Source organism: Pongo abelii, chromosome 18 (assembly GCF_028885655.2).
Source record: "Pongo abelii isolate AG06213 chromosome 18, NHGRI_mPonAbe1-v2.0_pri, whole genome shotgun sequence".
Classification (NCBI taxonomy): Eukaryota; Metazoa; Chordata; class Mammalia; order Primates; family Hominidae; genus Pongo; species Pongo abelii.
The window spans coordinates 52,708,906-52,728,631 of NC_072003.2; the positions used below are offsets into that span (position 1 = coordinate 52,708,906).

At 38.3% G+C, this 19,726-nt stretch overlaps 1 protein-coding gene across 2 annotated transcripts in view; it reads left to right on the forward strand.

Annotated features, from left to right (window-relative positions):
- Positions 1-19,726, forward strand: part of RBL2 (RB transcriptional corepressor like 2) — a 57,003-nt gene that overhangs the window by 33,969 nt on the left and 3,308 nt on the right. For both annotated transcript variants that reach the window (XM_054533919.1, XM_054533920.2), the window contains exons 15-21: positions 1,320-1,589; positions 1,787-2,067; positions 2,155-2,331; positions 10,496-10,567; positions 11,232-11,337; positions 11,913-12,118; positions 13,028-13,192. In XM_054533919.1, the coding sequence (XP_054389894.1) occupies positions 1,320-1,589; positions 1,787-2,067; positions 2,155-2,331; positions 10,496-10,567; positions 11,232-11,337; positions 11,913-12,118; positions 13,028-13,192 (1,277 nt within the window). The remainder of the gene's footprint in view (positions 1-1,319; positions 1,590-1,786; positions 2,068-2,154; positions 2,332-10,495; positions 10,568-11,231; positions 11,338-11,912; positions 12,119-13,027; positions 13,193-19,726) is intronic.

The following is a 19,726-nucleotide window of genomic DNA, read 5'->3' on the forward strand; positions in this document are numbered from 1 at the left end:
TTTTATAAGAAAAAATGATCATAATCTTATTCTTTCTGATTCTGCAGCTTTGTACCAAATACAAATCTAGTAAGTTTATTTACTTTTGTATCATCTGGAAATAGAAATGTTAAGCCACAGTTTGTTAGGATTTACTCCTATCAGTACTTCTTACAAACTTCCTACGTATATTTTAAATTTTAAAAACACTGTGATGCACAGCTCTTAGAAGTGGACACAGAAGAAGGAAGAAATGCTTCTCAAAAATTCAGACATTGGTGTGAATACTTAAAAATAGACTAAGCCATAATGGGTTGTGTACCACTGAATCATACACTTAAAAATGGTTGAATGGTAAATGTTATGTTATATATATATAACCACAATTTTAAAAAACTAGCTTGTAATACCAGCACTTTGGGAGGCCAAGGCGGGTGGATCACCTGAGGTCAGGAGTTCGAGACCAGCCTGGCCAACATGGTGAGACCTCATCTCTACTAAAAATACAAAAATTAGCCATAACTGGTGGCATATGCCTCTAATCCCAGTTACTCGGGAGGCTGAGGCACAAGAATCACTTAAACCCAGGAGGCAGAGATTGTAGTGAGCCGAGATCAGGCTACTGCACTCCAGCCTGGGTGATAGAGTAAGACTCTGTCTCAAAAAATAAAAATAGTAACAATTTGCCTCAAACCATTGAATTGTATAATTTAAATAGATGAAATTTATGGTACATAAACTGTTTTAAAAAAATAAATTATGCTTAACTGAATCCAAATCATGCATGTCCACCTTGCTTAAGAACATTATTGAGTTGTAATAATTTTTTATATGTGGAAAAAGAGATCAAAATTGATAAAACTGGTGGCAGAATGCTCCTAGATGACATACTACCAATCATGTCCCCTTATCAAATAGTGGCTCTGTAGTAAAATCACATCTTACATGAGTGGTAGGTAGAAAATGGATATGATAGAAAATATTATAGAAAAATATAATATAGAAAAATAGGGTAATTCCTTAAATTGCCCCTAAATCATGAAGGTTCTTTAGTAGTGGAAGACAGAGTCAGGTCTGATTTGGGGAAGGGGGAGTGGAGAAAGGAACACTGCAAGACAAAAAATTCCATTTTAAAATTTTGCTGTCAGTAGTGTTCACTGAACACTAATGAAATTTCACTAATGAATATAGGTAAGATATGACTTCTGTAATTCTTGTTTGCTTTTTGAATTATGAAGTATTTCAAACACTGTAGTTATTTTTTAACATAACAGCTTGGACGGAAGTCAGATCTGAGTCTCCTTGAGTTAAATGCTTTGTTTGATTTGTTTTGACCCTAGGCATAACATCTCCAGCCACATTATACGATAGGTACAGCTCCCCACCAGCCAGCACTACCAGAAGGCGGCTATTTGTTGAGAATGATAGCCCCTCTGATGGAGGGACACCTGGGCGCATGCCCCCACAGCCCCTAGTCAATGCTGTCCCTGTGCAGAATGTATCTGGGGAGACTGTTTCTGTCACACCAGTTCCTGGACAGACTTTGGTCACCATGGCAACCGCCACTGTCACAGCCAACAATGGGCAAACGGTAACCATTCCTGTGCAAGGTAAGGAAGGCAGAGTTGGATATTGAGTTCCTTCTCTGTGGCATGTATTGAAAAGTTACCCGAGGTTTGGCTAGAGTGACATAGGGGACAGAGGAGTGATGGGGAGAGAGGGTTTGGGAGAGCAGAAATTGTAAACCTGTGCCCGGAGAACCTCTTATCATCAACATTTTCTTCATGCTTTTTTTCTCTGTCACTAGGTATTGCCAATGAAAATGGAGGGATAACATTCTTCCCTGTCCAAGTCAATGTTGGGGGGCAGGCACAAGCTGTGACAGGCTCCATCCAGCCCCTCAATGCTCAGGCCCTGGCTGGAAGTCTGAGCTCTCAACAGGTGACAGGAACAACTTTGCAAGTCCCTGGTCAAGTGGCAATTCAACAGATTTCCCCAGGTGGCCAACAGCAGAAGCAAGGCCAGTCTGTAACCAGCAGTAGTAATAGACCCAGGAAGACCAGCTCTTTATCGCTTTTCTTTAGAAAGGTAATTTTTCACATACCCTTATCAGAGCATGAGCTTGGGAAATACAAGTGTTAAACAAAGTTTGAAATGTTTTTGTTTATCACCTAGGTATACCATTTAGCAGCTGTCCGCCTTCGGGATCTCTGTGCCAAACTAGATATTTCAGATGAACTGAGGAAAAAAATCTGGACCTGCTTTGAATTCTCCATAATTCAGTGTCCTGAACTTATGATGGACAGACATCTGGACCAGTTATTAATGTGTGCCATTTATGTGATGGCAAAGGTGAGTACCATTTGGAATTGTAAAGGCAAAGATAGGTCTTCATTACTGAGAACATTTTTTAACCGCTTTCTTGAGATACAATTTACATGCTCTATAATTCATCTATTTAAAATGCACAACTAAATAGGTCTTAGTATATTCACAGATACGTGCAATACTCACTACAATTTTAGAACATAATATTCCATTGTATAGTTATATGAGAGTATTTTTATCCATTTATTAGCTAATGTATATTTTAGTTGTTTCTACTTTTGGCATATATGCATAATACTGCTATTAGCATTTGTGTTTGGGTTTTTGTATAGACATGTATTTTCATTTCTCTAGGGTATATACCTAGGAATGGGTGCTGGGTCATACATTAACTATGTTTTAACTATTTAGGGAATTGCCAGATTGTTTTCCAAAGTACTGTACCATTTTACACTTACATGGCAGTATAATAAAGATTTTAGTTTCTCCGCTTTCTCATTAACACTTACTATCTTACTTTGTTTAAATAACTTACTGAGGAGAAATTCACATAACATAAAATTAACTGGGTTTTTCTTTTTTTTTTTTTTGAGATATTGTTTCACTCTTGTCACCCAGGCTGGAGTGCAGTGGTGCATCTCAGCTCACTGCAACCTCTGCCTCCCAGGTTCAAGCAATTCTCCTGTCATAGCCTCCCGAGTAGCTGGGATTGCAGCCATGTGCCACCATGCCTGGCTAATTTTTGCATTTTTAGTAGAGATGGGATTTGACCATGTTGGCCAGGCAGGTCTCAAACTCCTGACCTCAGGTGAGCTGCCCACCTCGGCCTCCCAAAGTGCTGGGATTACAGGCATGAGCCACTGGGCCCAGCCAAATTAACTATTTTAAATTGAACAATTTAGGAGCATTTAGCACATTTACAGTAGTAAGTGTAATAAATGGTTGTATACTCACCACCTCTATCTAGTTCCACAACATTTCCGTATCTGCAAAGTAAAACTCCTTTCCTATTAAGTAGTTTCTCCCCATTCTACCTCCCACAGCACCTGGCAACCAGCAGTTGGCATTCTGGCTGTAGGGATTTACCTGTTCTTAATCGTTTATAGAAATGGTACAATATGTGACCTCTTGTGTATGGCTCCTTTTACTTAGGATAATATTTTCAAGGTTTATCCATGTTGCAGCATGTATCAGTACTTCATTCCTTTTTATGACTGAATGATATTCCATTGTATGGATAGGCACAATTTTTTTCTCCACTCATACACTGATGGATATTTGGGCTGTTTCCACCTGTTGGCTATAGTGAATAGCGCTGTTGTGAACAGGTATATCATGTACCTGTTTGAGTGCCCATTTTCAGTCCTTTTGAGTTTATTCCTAGGAGTGGAACTGCAGGGTCATATGGTGATATTATGTTTAACTTTTTTGAAGAACCACCGTACCGTTTTCCACAGAAGCTGCACCATTTGACACTGCTACCAGTAATGCACAAGAGTTCCGGTTTCTCCACATCCTTGCCAACTTATTATTTTTATTATAGCCATCTTAGCGGGTATTGGGTGATAGATCATTGTGGTTTTGATTTTCATTTGCCTGATAACTAAGGATGTCAAGCATCTTTTCATGTGCTTACTGGCCATTTGTATATCTTATTTGGAGAAATATCTTTAAATCCTTTGCCCATTTTAAAATTGTGTTATTATTGAGTTGTTGGAGTTCTTTATTTTGGATACAACTACCTTCTCAGATGTATGATTTGCAAATATTTTCTCCCATTCAGTGTATCTTTTCACTTACTCGATAGTGTCATTTGAAGCATAAAAGTTTTTAATTTTGATGAAGTCCAGTTACCTGTTTTTTGGTTTGTTACTTGCACTTTGGGTGTCCTAAGAATCCGTTGCCAAACCCAAGGTCTTTTGATTTTTATAGTTTTATCTCATAGTTAGGTCTTTGATCAATTTTGAGTAATTTTTGTGTATGGTATGAGGTAGCAGTCCATTTCCATTCTGATTATGTGGTTGTGCAGTTGTCTCAGCACCATTGTTGAAGATTTTTTTCCTCACTGAATGGCCTTGGTACCCTCCTTGAAAATCAATTGACCGTTGACAACATTTGGGTTTATTTCTGAACTCTAAATTCTGTTCCACTGGACTATATGCCTATCCTTATGCGATACCATATTCTCTAGATTAGAGAGTTGCTTTCTTATAAGTTTTGAAATTGGGAAATATGAGTGCCCTTACTTTTTTTTCTTTTCAAGATTATTTTCAAAGGCCCTTGAAAAATGAATTTTAGAATCAAATTATCAGTTTCACAAAGGAATAAGCTAGGATTCTGATAGGGTTGCACTGAATCTGTAGATCCATTTGGGGAGTATAACAATTTTATATCTTCTGATCCATGAACATAGGGTGTTTTTCCATGTATTTAGATCTTCAGTTTTTTTTCAACAATGTTTTGTACGTTTCAGAGTATGTTTGCAATTCTTTTGTTAAATTTATTCCTATTCTTGTTGATGCTATTCCAAGTGTAGTTGTTTCATTGTTAACGTGTTCATTGCAAGTGTATAGAAAAAGATTTTTGTATATTGATCTAGTATCCAGCAACCTTGCTGAAGTTATTAGTTCTAATAGTTTTCTAGTAGATTCCTTAGGATTACTATGTAGGAAATCATGTGATCTGCTTATAATTTTACTTCTTGTCCAAACTGGATGCCTTTTATTTCTTTTTCTTTCCTAATTATCTTGCTAGAACCTCCAGTATAGTTGAACAGAACTGTCGAAAGCAGAAATCCTTGTCTTGATCTTAGGTGGAAAGCATCTAGTTTTTCACTATTAAAGTATGATATTAGTTATGGTTTTTTTCATAGATGCCCTTTATCAGGTTGAGGAAGTTCCCTTCTTTTCCTAGCTCATTGAGTGTTTTTTATCATGAAAGGGCATTAGATTTTGTCAAATGCTTGTGTGTCCATTGAGATGATCGTGTGTTTATTTTTTTCTATTCTATTAATATAGTATATTACACTGATTAATCTTCCTATGTTAAACCAGCCTTGCATTTCTGGTATAAATCCCTCTCAGTCATGGTGTATAATTCTTATTTTTTTCTTTTTTTGAGACAGTGTCCCGCTCTGTTACCCAGGCTAGAGTGCAGTGGTGAGATCATAGCTCACTACAAGCAGTCCTCCCACCTTCATCTCCTGAGTAGCTGGGACTACAGGTACATGCTGCCATGCCTGGCTAATTTTTTAAATTTTTTGTAGACAGGGTCTACCACGTTGCCCAGGCTGGTCTTGAACTCCTAAGCTCAAGCAGTCCTCATGCCTCAGCCTCCCAATGTGTTGGGATTATAGGTGTGAGCCACTGCACCCGGCTGCTGTAATTCTTTCATTTATTTATTTTGAGATGGAATTTCGCTCTTGTTGCCCAGGCTGGAGTGCAGTGGCACAATCTTGGCTCACCGCAACCTCCGCCTCACAGGTTCAAGCAATTCTCCTGCCTCAGCCTCCCAAGTAGCTGGGATTACAGGCATGTGCCACCACCCCTGGCTAATTTTGTATTTTCAGTAGGGACGGGGTTTCTCCATATTGGTCAGGCTGGTCTCAATCTCCCAACCTCAGGTGATCTACCTGCCTCGGCCTTCCGAAGTGCTGGGATTATAGGCGTGAGCCACGGTGCCCAGCCTAGAATTCTTTTTATATGTTGCTAGGTTTGGTTTGCTGACAGTTTGTTGAGCAATTTTTTTTCAATTAAAAAAATGATTTATTTTTTCAAGTTTCCACATGCAGCAGTGATTGCTAAGGAATTTTATCCTTATGCATAAGAGGCATTGGTCTGTAGTTTTCTTCTTGTGGCTTTGTCTGGTTTTATTATCAGGGTAATACTGGTCATAGAATTGAGTAGGAAGTGTTCTCCCCTCTTCTATATTTAGGTATTATATTTTTTTCCTTTTCCTTTTTTTTTTTAATTTACAGCTGCCTGAAAGACCCATGGATATGAGCTTCTTGGTATTAATGTTTTAAAGTTTGGTAGAATTCAGCAGTGAAGCTGTTGAGACCAGAGATTTTCCTTGTGGGAAGTTTATTGATGAATAATTCCGTCTCTTATTTGTTATAGGTCTATTCAGATCATCTGTTTCTTCTAGAATCAGTTTTGGTAGTGTATGTCTTTCTAAGAATTTGTCTGTTTCCTCTGGGCTAAATTGTTGGCAAATAATTATAATATTTCCTTCTGTTCTTTTTTATTCTTTAAGGTCAGTAGTAATGTCCTCTTCTTTTGTTTTTTGAGACAGAGTCTCACTCTGTTGTCCAGGCTGGAATACAGGGGCATGATCTTGGCTTACTGAAACCTTGGCCTCCTGGTTTCCAGCGATTCTTGTGCCTCGGCCTCCTGAGTAGCTGGGACTACAGGCCTGTGCCACCTCGCCCAGCTAGTTTTTGTATTTTTAGTAGAGATGGAATTTCCCCATGTTGCCTAGGCTGGTCTCGAACTCCTGGCCTCAAGCGATCCATCCACCTTGGCCTCCCAAAGTGCTGGGATTACAGGCATGAGCCACCGTGCCCTGCTTTTTGTAGTAGTTTGAGTCTCCTCCCTTTTGTTCTTGGTCTAGCTAAAGGTTTGTCAATTTTCTTGATCTTTTTCTTTTAAAAACCAGCTTTTTGGTTTCATTTATCTATTTTTGTGTTCTTTATTCATTAGTATATAATGTATTTCCTTCTTTCTGTTTACTTTTTGCCCTTTTCTATTGTTTTAAGATGGATGTTTAGGTAATTCATTTACTATTTCTCTTAATATCTTTTTTCTCCAAATCCTTTACGTAGATCTGAGTATCTTTTATAAGATACCTTTCTAATATCTCAATACCTTTCTTTCTTTTTTTTTTTTTTTTTTTTTTTTTTGAGACAGCATCTTGCTCTGTCGCCTAGGCTGGAGTGTAGTGCTCACGGCAGCCTTCCTCCAGGGCTTAAGTGATCCTCTTCCCTAAGTTTCCTGAGTAACTGGGACCACAGCCATGCACCACCATGCCCTGCTAATTTTTTGTAGATACGAGATTTTGCTATGTTACCCAGGCTGGTCTCGAACTCCTGAGCTCAAGCAGTCCTCCCTCCTTGGCCTCCCAAAGTGCTGGGATTACAGGTGTGAGCCACTGCCCTTGGCCCTTCTTCATTTTCAATGTAAGCATTAACAACTATAAATTTTCCTCCATGCACTGCTTTAGCTGCATGAGTGTTGGTATGGTGTCTTCATTTCAAAAGTATTTTCTGATTTCTTTTTTTGACTTCTGATTGACTCACTGGTTACGTAGCAATATGTTGTTAACTTCGTATTTGTAAGTTTCCCAAATTTGTTACTGATTTCTACTTTCATTGTGATTGAAAACACACTTTGTTTTATTTCAGTTCTTTTAAATATATTAAGAATTGTTTTATAGCCTAGCATATATGCTCTATCCTAGAGAATTTCGAAGTACATTTGAGAACAGTGTGTATTCTGTGGAGGTTGGGGAGAGTGTTCTGTAGATGTCTGTTAGGTCTAATTGTTTTATATTGTTAGTAAAGTGTTCTGTTTCCTTGTTGATCTGCCTAGATCTTCTCTCCATTATTGAAAGTGAGGTACTGAAATCTGTAAATATTATTGCTGAATTGTCTACTTTTCCCTTCACTTCTGTCACTTTTCGCTTTAAGTATTTTTTGTGCTCAGTTATTAGGTATGTGTATAACTGTTACAGATTCCTGATGGCTTGACCCTTTTATCATTATGGAATGTCCCTTTTTAATAACTTTTTTTGTCCTAAAGTCTGATTTATAGTGTGAGAGAGATATATATATATAGTCACCCAGCTTTCTTGTGGTTGCTGTCTGTATCTTTCCATCCTTTCATTTTCCAATATATTTGTATTTTTTTAATCTAAAATATCTCCTGTAGATAAAATACATTTGGATTTCTTTTGCCTTTTGACTATGTATATAATTGGATTTACATCTGCCATTTTACTTTTTGTTTTCATGTCTTTCCCTTTGCCTTTTCAGCTTTGCTTTTGCATTAGGTCAATATTTTCTAAAAGCATTTTAATGTCAGTACTTTTTTTTCATCTTGTGTGTATGTGTGTGTGTGTGTGTGTGTGTGTGTGTAGTGGTTGCCCTAGGGCTTACCATATATCTCTTATCAAAAATCAGCTTCAGATTATACTAACTTAATTCCAGTGAGATATAGAAGTGTTAACTGTTTCGTTACACATATTACATCCATAAATGTACAACTCCACCAATACATTGTTAAAATTATTGATACAATTTTATGACTTCTAAAGTAGCAGAAAGGAAAGGAGTGTAAGTATGTATTTAAAACTTGCTATAGTAACCTTATTAATAATTTCTGGTTTCCTTTCTTTCTTAAGACTGAGTCTCACTCTGTCACCCAGGCTAGAGAGCAGCGGTGCAGTCTCAACTCACTGTAACCTCTGCCTCCCGGGCTCAAATGATCCTTCTGCCTCAGCCTCCCATGTAGCTGGGCCTACAGGGTGCAGGCATGTGCCACCATGCCCGGCTGATTTTTGTATTTTTTTGTAGAGATGGGGTTTTGCCATGTTGCCCAGGCTGGTGTCAAACTCCTGGCCTCAAGCAGTTCACTTGCCTCAGCCTCCCAAAATGCTGGGATTACAGGTGTAGCCAGTACGCCCAGCCTATTTCTGTTTCTCTTATTCATTCCTGTGTATGTGAGTTGCCATCTGGAGTAATTTCCTTTGCTCAATATGGCTTTGCTCCTGTCTACCTCCTTTGTACTGTTTTTGGCAAATATATTAGATTTTTGTATGTTATGGGTACATTATATATATATTATTTTATATAACTGATTTTTTAATCAGTTAAGAAAGGAGAAGAAATATGCAGTTACACTGTATTTACGATTACATAATTCTCTTTACCAGTGCTCTTGGCTTTCTTCATGTGTAGTGTTGTCCAGGGGCATTTGCTTTTGGCTTCTAGAATTTTGTGTAGTACTTCTTGTAAGGGGTTTGCTAGCACCAAATTCTGTTTTTGTTTATCTGAGAGTATATTTATTTCACCTTCATTTCTGAAGGATAACTTGCAAAAATTTTGAATATTGATATTTCACAGATAAAAATCCTGAGTAACTTTTTAATACTAGATTCTTAGTTTAATATTTTTTCTTTCATCACTTTGAATGTTATCCCACTGCCTCCTGGCCTCTGTAGTTTCTGATTAGAAGTCAAATTTTGTTTTATTGGGGTGTCCCTGTAACTGAAAAGTTGTTTTTCTCTTGGTGCTTTCAATATTTTCTCTTTCTTTGGCTTTGAACATTTTTACTGTGATATATCTGGGTATGGATGAGTTTATCCTACTTGGAAGTCACTGAATGTCCTGGATATGTAATTTAATAAATTTGGGAAGTTTTCAGTATTTCTTTGAACATTTTTTTCTGCTTCTTTCTCTCCTCTCCTGATTCTCCCATTACACGTATGTTGATTTCCTTAATGGTGTGCCACATTTCTCTGAGGCTGTTTTTCTTCATTCTTTCTCTGTTCCTCAGATCACACAATCTCTTTCTTCATGTTTGCTAATCCTTTTTTTTTGCTAGTTCAAATCTGTTTTCCCTAGCTTCTAGTGAATTTTTCATTTCAGTTACTGTACTTTTCTACTCCAAGTCTTTTTTTGGGAGTGAGTCTTGCTCTGTCGCCCAGGCTGTACAGTGGCTCAATCTCAGCTCACTGCAACCTCCATCTCCCAGGTTCAAGTGATTCTCCTGCCTCAGCTTCCCCAGTAGCTGGGATTACAGGCATGTGCCACCACGCCCGGCTAATTTTTGTATTTTTAGTAGATACCGGGTTTCACCATGATGGCCAGGCTGGTCTTGAACTCCTGACTTCAAGTGATCCACCCTCCTCAGCCTCCCAAAGTGCTGGGATTACAGGTGTGAACCACTGCACCCGGCTTCTAAGTCTTGATTCACATACTATAGACTCCTATTGTTTTTACTGAATTTTAACAGATATTCTTGAATCAGTGTATCTTCATTTGCTATATGCCGTTAATACCATTTCCAGAGACTTTAAATAGCTTTTATATAATTTTCACCCCTTTTACTGGGCAGCAGGTTCACAGAGCTCCTCACACTATTATGGTGGAAGTTGCTTTCTCTCTCAGAGCACTCTTATTGTTTGCCAGGTCACAAAAGAAGATAAGTCCTTCCAGAACATTATGCGTTGTTACAGGACTCAGCCACAGGCCCGGAGCCAGGTAACTACATTTTCTCTATGGGCTGAAAAATAAAGCTTAAAGTCTGTGATGAATACAAAAAATTAACCATAGTTGACTCTGTGGCCTTTTTTCCAAGATAAACACCTGGGACTCTACTTAAGGGAAGTTTCTACTTTAATCTTTATTCTTGATGTCACATGTTGATTAAGTTCTCTTTTCCTCAGAAGGCAACAATGTTAAATATTTGATTGCCTTCTTAATTCAGAAAAATCACAAGATAGATAGGAATTAAGAAGTTACTTGGTTTCTATGTCACCTTTCATTCTGGTTTAGTAAACATACTGTAGGTTTAACCAAGAGAGTGTCACATGGAAATTTAAAACCCACTTTGCCTTTATTACCATTCATCTCTGAGAGGCAAATCGGCCAGATCTGTGTATCTTACTTAGAATGACTTGACATTATGGTTAGGTGCTGTTACTGCAGTGTAGTACTGCAGGTAGTACTTGGCATGTGATGCTAGACGGGCTCTGATTGAATCCTGGATCTGTTATAATTTGAGTTATGTTTCTCAACCTCTTCTGAGGACAACTATTGCTATACAGGTTATTGTGAAAACCAAGTAACATATATCAAGGTCCTATCACCAAGGGTGTGCTCAACAAATACTAGTTTATGTCCCCTTCTCATTGTTTCTCTAAAGGTGTATAGAAGTGTTTTGATAAAAGGGAAAAGAAAAAGAAGAAATTCTGGCAGCAGTGATAGCAGAAGCCATCAGAATTCTCCAACAGAACTAAACAAAGATAGAAGTAAGTGGGATCTTTGTGAACTACAAGACAAAATTAGGAGCTTTTCTTACTTTTTAGGCCTTGAAGAAGTAACCAAGCATTACTAAATGAAATAACTATAGAACCTATGAAAGTGTTTTATAGATCAGTAAACCATATTCTAGGTGGCAAAATTGTCCATTACATAGCTTTGGGGCACATATTACATAACATTTTTCTCCAGGAGAATTAGAGCTTTCAGGGAGGAATCTGCTTGCCTGAGTTCCACAAAGGTCTGATATGTCAATTGGAACCATGCTATGGAAATACCATCCCCTACCTGTTGCTTTGTACCACTTAGTACAGGGCTTAGGTCCTAGAAAATTTGGTGTAACTTATTAATGGACACTACTCAGAAAGCCCTTGCTATGGTTATGGCATAGGGATAAAGTTAATATCCTAGCTGAGCTTTGCTTTTTGGTGTGAAGAACAGAGTGCCTATTCACTGTTATTAGCAAGTAGTGCAGGTAGCTGTTCCCTTTCTCCTACTTTTTAAAAATTAAAACAGTCTATATTAGCAGCCTTTGTATTGACACCCTTTGTTCTCCTGGCTGCAGCCAGTAGAGACTCCAGTCCAGTCATGAGGTCAAGCAGCACCTTGCCAGTTCCACAGCCCAGCAGTGCTCCTCCCACACCTACTCGCCTCACAGGTGCCAACAGTGACATGGAAGAAGAGGAGAGGGGAGACCTCATTCAGTTCTACAACAACATCTACATCAAACAGATTAAGACATTTGCCATGAAGTACTCACAGGCAAATGTAGTAAGTATGACAGGGATTATTTCATACTTTTCACTCATGAGTGTTGAGGAATCATTTATGATTTATATATGGACCATTCACCTGGTCCGTATATAAACTAGTTTTGGCCAGGTGTGGTGGCTCACACCTGTAATCCCAGCACTTTGGGAGGCTGAAGAGGGCAGATCACTTGAGGTCAGGAGTTCAAGACCAGCCTGGCCAACGTGGTAAAACCCAGTCTCTACTAAAAATAAAAAAATGAGCCGGGCGTGGTGGCACACACGTGTAATCCCAGCTACTCTGGGGGCTGAGGCAGAAGAATTGTTTGAACATGGGAGGCAGTGGTTGCAGTGACCTGAGATTGCGCCATTGCACTCCAGCTTGGGTGACAGAACAAGACTCCGTCTCATAAATAAATAGTTTTACAAATAATTCTATTAAGTAAAACTGAGGAGGTCTATAATTTACCTAACCAGTGTAAGTTCTACGGTTGTTAAGCATTAAACGAGTAAGATTGTATTTGGAGGAGTCCCTACAAAGTATAGTAGTACAAGAGACAGGCTACATGGGTTCAAATTTTCCAGTACTTAACAGTGGTGGTAACCTTGCAAATCATTAAATTTTATCCGTACCTCATTTCCTCATATATAAAATGGGAATATAACTAGTTCCTAGCATATGGGGTTGTTGTAAGGATGAAATGACAATAATGTATAAAAATTGCTTAAAATAATAACTGGCACAAACTAAGCACTTAAGGTTTGCTATTAGAATATTTTTCTTTAGGTTAAGTTATTGCTAATACATCACTCTATCATTCATAAAACTACTGGTTTAGCACACCTCTTCACTCAATAATCATTTTCAATAAAAATACCTAATTATAAATTTTTTTTCTTAGAATTACTGATATATATTTTTTTTAAACAGATGGATGCTCCTCCACTCTCTCCCTATCCATTTGTAAGAACAGGCTCCCCTCGCCGAATACAGTTGTCTCAAAATCATCCTGTCTACATTTCCCCACATAAAAATGAAACAATGCTTTCTCCTCGAGAAAAGATTTTCTATTACTTCAGCAACAGTCCTTCAAAGGTGAGCCTAACATCAATCTTGGCCTTTACTAACCCCAAAATGCTTCAGATGCTAGAAACAGGGTTTGTGCTAAGCCTAGGCACTCATTAGAGTGATGAGAGCTGCCAGGGAGCAGTGATCAGTCAGTCCTCATGAAGCAAAACCCAGGGTTTGTTTTGTTTTTTTGCTTTTTTTGAGGGGGAGGGGGTAGAATTTTAGGGTGGGAAACAGGGTAAGGGATTTGGATTTCTTTTTATTCCCTCTCCTATTTGTACATTTTGCTATAAACCTGAAGTTTGTGTTTATCCCATTTGTAACAATTTTCCACATTTGTTAGGGAAAGAAATTTTGGATTCCTTACCAAAGGCCTGTTTCTGGGACAGGCAGTGTCCTCAGGACTCTGGCTAACGGGAGAAGTTGACATTTTTGACATTGCAGTGCAATAGTCATATTAGCACAGATGTATGTGGCAATAGCCGCCTCATTCTAAGAAGGGGAAGGAAGCTTGAATCAGGCCTTAATGTTGAAAAGTCAGGGAGCTGCTGAGGTATGGAAGGGCATTCAGCAGGAAGCAGGTTAAGGGGAAGAAAACAGTGTCCTTGAGGCAGACAGTGATCCAAAGCTCGATTACGGGCATCATGCTCTGTTAGCGAGGGGAACTGGATTGTGAAGGCCCTTACATAATGAGATTTGTATTGATAAAGGTTGCTTAGAGGCTGGGCGTGGTGGCTAACACCTGTAATCCCAACACTTTGGGAGGCCACAGTGGGCAGATCACCTGAGGTCAGGAGTTCAAGACCAGCCTACTCAACACGGTGAAACCTCATCTCTATTAAAAATACAAAAATTAGCTGGGTGTGGTAGCACACACCTGTAATCCCAGCTACTTGGGAGGCTAAGGCAGGAAAATAGCTTGAACCCAGGAGGTGGAGGTTGCAGTGAGCAGAGATCGCGCCATTGCACTCCAGCCTGGGTGACAAAAGCGAAACTCTGTCTCAAAATAAAAACGATTGCTTAGAACTACACATACATATATATGGCCTGAACTCTTCAAAAAAAGGTCAGTATCATAAGAGGATGGGGAAGGTATCATAGAGGAGACGAGGGAGACCTGACATCCAAATGCAATGCATGATTTTTGATCCTGCATAGGAAAACGTTGCTATAAAGGACATTTTGAGGAAAATTTGAATGTGGCCTTCAGTGTATTTTTTTTTAAAGTTTCTTTGGTGTTGATGATGCCTACTAGATTATGTAGGAGACTGTGCTGAAAGTATTCAGAGGTAAAGTGTCCCAGTGTCTGCAGCTTACTTTCAAACGGGTTGGTTGCAATATATTTAGGTAGGGAGAGAGTGAAAGCAACTCTTAGACATTAATGATTGGTAAGTGGGTGCTCAATGTACTATTTTTTTCAACTCTTTGTAGGCTTGCAATCTTTTAATAAGTTGAGGAAAACAGTCCAGGCACAGTGCCTCACGCCTGTAATCCCAACATTTTGGCAGGCTGGGGTGGGAAGATTGCTTGAGGCCAGGAGTTGGAGACCGGCTCAGGCAACATAGCAAGACCCCATCCCTACAAAAAATAAAAATTAGCTGAGCATGGTGCCATGCACCTGTAGTCGTAGCTACTCAGGAGGCTGAGCCCAAGAGTTCAAGGCTGCAGTGAGCTATGGTCGTGCCACCACACTCCAGCCTGGGCAATAAAGTGAGAAACCCTGTCTCTTTGGAAAAAAAAGTTGAGGAAAACAAGTAAACAGGAATAGCAAAAATCTGATAGAAAATGTAATAATGGGCCAGGCATGGTGGCTCATGCCTGTAATCCCAGCACTTTGGGAGGCCGAGGTGGGTGGATCACCTGAGGTCAGGAGTTGAAGATCAGCTTGGCCAACATGGTGAAACCCCATCTCTGCTAAAAGTACAAAAATTAGCCGGGCATGGTGGTGGACACCTGTAATCCCAGCTACTCAGAATCACTTGAATCCCGGAGGCAAAGTTTGCAGTGAGCTGAGATCGTGCCATTGCACTCCAGCCTGGGGGACAAGAGCAAGACTCCGTCTGCAAAGAAAAACAGAAAATGTAATAATGGAGAAACTTTTCCTATCATAGTAAAAAAAAAAAAAAAAAAAAAAAAAAAAAAGTGTAAAGGTGTCACGTGCTTTGGAATGAATTTATAACTTTCGAAAACTGGAATAAATGAAGACATACCAGTGTTGCTGAATAAGACGACCAAATATTTAAAAGATATACTTTCTCTGTTATATAGGCTTAGTCTAATTCCAGTGATATTCCTAGTAGGACTGGTTATGAAACCTGGAAACATAAATTGGCAGTAACAGCGCCAAAAAGCAAATGGAGTTGGAGGAAATGATTCTGACGGCTTAAATTAGACTCTCATCCTGTAACCTATAAATTCTAAATGGATTAACAGAGTTAAATGGAAAAAAAGAACAGAATAATATCAGGTAATAGACAAAGCAGATGAATTGGAATCATAATACTCAAAAGGCGGCTTAAAAAGGAGGAAAAAAGGAACATACAGGAAAATAGCATTTAAATGTAAATGGTCTAAATGTACCAATTAAAAGTTAGAATGTATCTGACTGGACAAAAAAGCAGGACCAAACTATATGTTGTTTTAAGTTATATACTTTAAATATAAAAATGTATATCCATAAATGGAATATTACTTGACAATAAAAAGGATGAAGTACTGATACATGCTACAATATGAATGGACCTTGAAAACATCGTTAAGTGAAAGAAGCCAGTCACAAAAGAGAACATATTTTATGATTCCATTTATATGAGTTGTCCAGAATGGGCAAATATCTAGAAGCAGAAAGGAGATTCGTGGTTGCCAAGGGTTGTGGGGAATAGAGTTTCTGCTTATGAACAAGAAGTTTCTTTCTGGGGTGATGAAAGAATTCAAAAATAGAATGTAGTGATGGCTGCTCTGGGAACTCTGGGAACATACTAAAAGCCATGGAGCTGTACACTTCAAGTGGTTGAACAATATGGTATAAGAATTATATCTCAAGCTAGAAGGGTGGAAAAGGTTATACCATGCTACCACTCATCAAAAGAAAGTTGGAGTGGCTGTATTAATATCAGAGAAAGTAGATTTCAGAGCAAAAAATATTATCAGGACAAAGAGAGTCGTTTCCTATTATAAAGAGGACATATAACCCTAAATAAAAAAAAAACAAACTGATAGTCAAGAGATTTCAACATAATTGGTACAACAAATAGAGAAAATCACTAAGGATACAGAAGATGTAGACATTATCAACTGACTGACATTTATAGAACATAGAACACTCTCTAACAAATCAAGTGCAGAGAGAACATTTACCAACATAAGACTACATTCTGGACCATAAAACAAGTCTCGATAAATGTTAAAGGGTTGAAATACTGTGTTTTCACTATCACAATGGCATTAAATCAGAAAGCAATAAAAGAAAAGATACCTGGAAAATCCCCCAATTCTTGGAAACTAAATTATATATTTCTATTGGTTAAAGAAAGCACAAGAGAAATTAGAAAATATTTTGAACTAAATGAAAATGAAAACCCAAAATATTAAAATTTGTGGGATGTAGCTAAAACAGTGCTAAGAGAGAAATACATACACCTATGTTCCAAAAGAAAAAAGGTCTCAAATTAGTGACCTAAGATTTCAGCTTAAGAAAGTAGAAAAAGTGTAGGACTCACTGAAATGGAAAACTGGAAAGTAGAGAAAAACCAAGGCAAACAAAAGCTAGGTTTTTTTGGAGGCTGGGTGCCGTGTCTCATGCCTGTAATCTCAGCACTTTGGGAGGCTGAGGCGGGTGGACTGCCTGGGCTCAGGAGTTCAAGACCAGCCTGGGTAACATGGCAAGACCTTGTCTCTACTTTAAAAAAAAAAATTTAACTGGGTGTGGTGCTGTACACCTGTGGTTCCAGCTACTCCGGAGGATAAGGTGGAAGGATGGCTTGAGCCCAGGTGGTTGAGGCTACAGTGAGCCATGCTCACATTACTACACTCCAGCCTGAGTGACAGAATGAGACCATCTCAAAGAAAAAAAAAAAAAAAAAACCACCTAGGTATTTTGGGAGATGATTTTAAAAATTGATTCCTCTATGTACAGAATAATCAGGAAAAAGAAATGACACATTACTAGTATACATTAAAAGTATAATGAAAGATAAAGAACAACTTAATGCCAGCCAGATGTTGTGGCTCATGCCTGTAATCCCAGCACTTTGGGAGACCAAGGCAGAAGGATCCTTGAGCCCAGTAGTTCAAGACCAGCCTGGGCAACATAGCAAGACCTTGTCTCTGGAAAAAAAAACAAAAACCAGGTGTGGTGGGGTTGGTGAGGTGTGCCTATAGTCCCAGTTACTTGGGAGGCTGAGGTGGGAGGGTCACTAGAGCCTGCGCGGTGAAGGCTGCAGTGAGCTGTGATGGCACCTCTGCATTCCATCCTGGGCAACAGAGTGAGACCCTGTTTCAAAACTTTAATGCCAATAAATGTGACGATGCACATGAAACAGACAAATTCTTGAAAGATACAAACTAAAAAAACTCAAGTAGTCGTAGTCTCAGTAGCCCCTGTATCTGCTAAAGAAATTAATTTGTGGTTTAAAAACCTCCTGTCAGAGGAAACCGTAGTAGGCCCAGATGGCTTCATTGGTAAATGATACCAAACATTTAAGGAAGAAATAATGCCAATTCTATGGAAACTCTTCCAAAAAGTGAAGGTGATAAATCATCTTAGTGTTTGAAGGAAAGCATCTGACAAAATCCAACATTCATTAATGTAAAAACTCTCAAGGAACTTCCTCAGCTTGGTAAACATTTACCAAAAGCATCTACAGATATCATACTTAATGGTGTTAGACTGAATGCCTTGCCCCTATGATCAAGAACAAGGCAACACTGTCCACTCTCACTACCCCTGTTCAACATTGTAACTGGGAGTCCTAGCATGTGCAATAAGACAAGAGAAAGAAGCCATACAGCCTGGATTGTCTACATAGGAAAATCACAAAGAATCCACAAAAAGCTACTGGAACTAGTAAGGGAGGTTATGTGATCAATATACAAAAATCAAATGTATTTCTATATGCTAGCAGTGAACAATCAGAAGTAAAATAAAAAACTGAATGCCATAACATTTTAAAATTACTTAGGGGTAAGTATGATAAAAACTATGCAACACATATATCCTGAAAACTATAGAAGCTTGGTGAGAGAAATTAAAGCCTGAGAAAATACAGAAATGTGTTCATGACATTGAATGAAAACGATACCTTAGTTTCCAATTCATGGAAAATAAAACAGCAGTTTTCTCCCAATTGATCTATAATTTCAAACCAATTTCAGTCAAAATCCAAACAGATTTATGTAAAAAACGGATCCTAAAATTTGTCATTTACAAGGCAAAGGAACTCAAATAGCTAAAATAATTCAAAGTTGGAAGATTCACACTAATTATGAAGGTACACAAAATCTCTGTATTATAACACCACAGTAATCAAGACAGTAGTGTTGGTGGAAGTATAGACACAGAGATCAATAGAACAGAACAGAGTCCTGAAATAGACAACACGTATATGGTAAACTGATTTTCAACAAAGGTGCAAAGGCAATTTGGTAGAGAAAGGATAGCCTTTTCAACAGATGGTGCCGGAACAATTGGATGTGCATATAACAAAATAATAGTAAACTTGTTCCCATACCCTGCACTATATACAAAAACTAAAAATGAACCACAGACATAAATGTAAAATCTCAAACTACAAAACCTCTAGAAGACAACAGAAAATCTTAGTGAACATGTTTTATGGGAAAATTTTATATACAACATCAAAAGCAATCCATAAAATACTGTTAAAATGGATTTTATCAAAATGAATAATTTCTGCTCTTTCAGACACTGTTAAGAGAATTAAAAAGCCAGCCATAGACTATTAGAAAATCTGTACACGTTCCATATCTGATGAAGCATTTGTATATCTACAGTATCTAAAGAATTCTCAAAATTCAGTAGGAAAACCACCAAATGTAAAAGTGGGCAAAAGATTTGAACACACTTCACCCATTACATGCCTGTTGGAATGGCTAAAATCCAAAAAGTGACAAATCGTAAGTTCTGACAACAATGTGGAACAATTTTACATATTGCTGGTGTGAACGCAAAATGGCATCACCACTGTGGAAAGTTGTTTCTTAAACATACCATTATACAACCAGCAATCTCATTCCTAGGTATTTACACAAATGAAATGGAAACTTATGTTTAGACAAAATCATGTACATGACTGTTTATAGTGACTTTCTTCCTAATTGCCAAAAAGTGGGAAACAACCCAAACATCCTTCAGCTGGTGAATGCATAAACTGTGGTGCATCCAGACAATCGACTGCTACTTTGCAATAAAAAGGAACTGATACATTCAATGTAGATAAATCTGAAATGCATCAATGCTTAAGTGAAAGACACTGGATTCAGTAGGCTACTTATGATTCCATTTCTGTGATATTCTGGAAAAGGCAAAACTATTGGACAAGA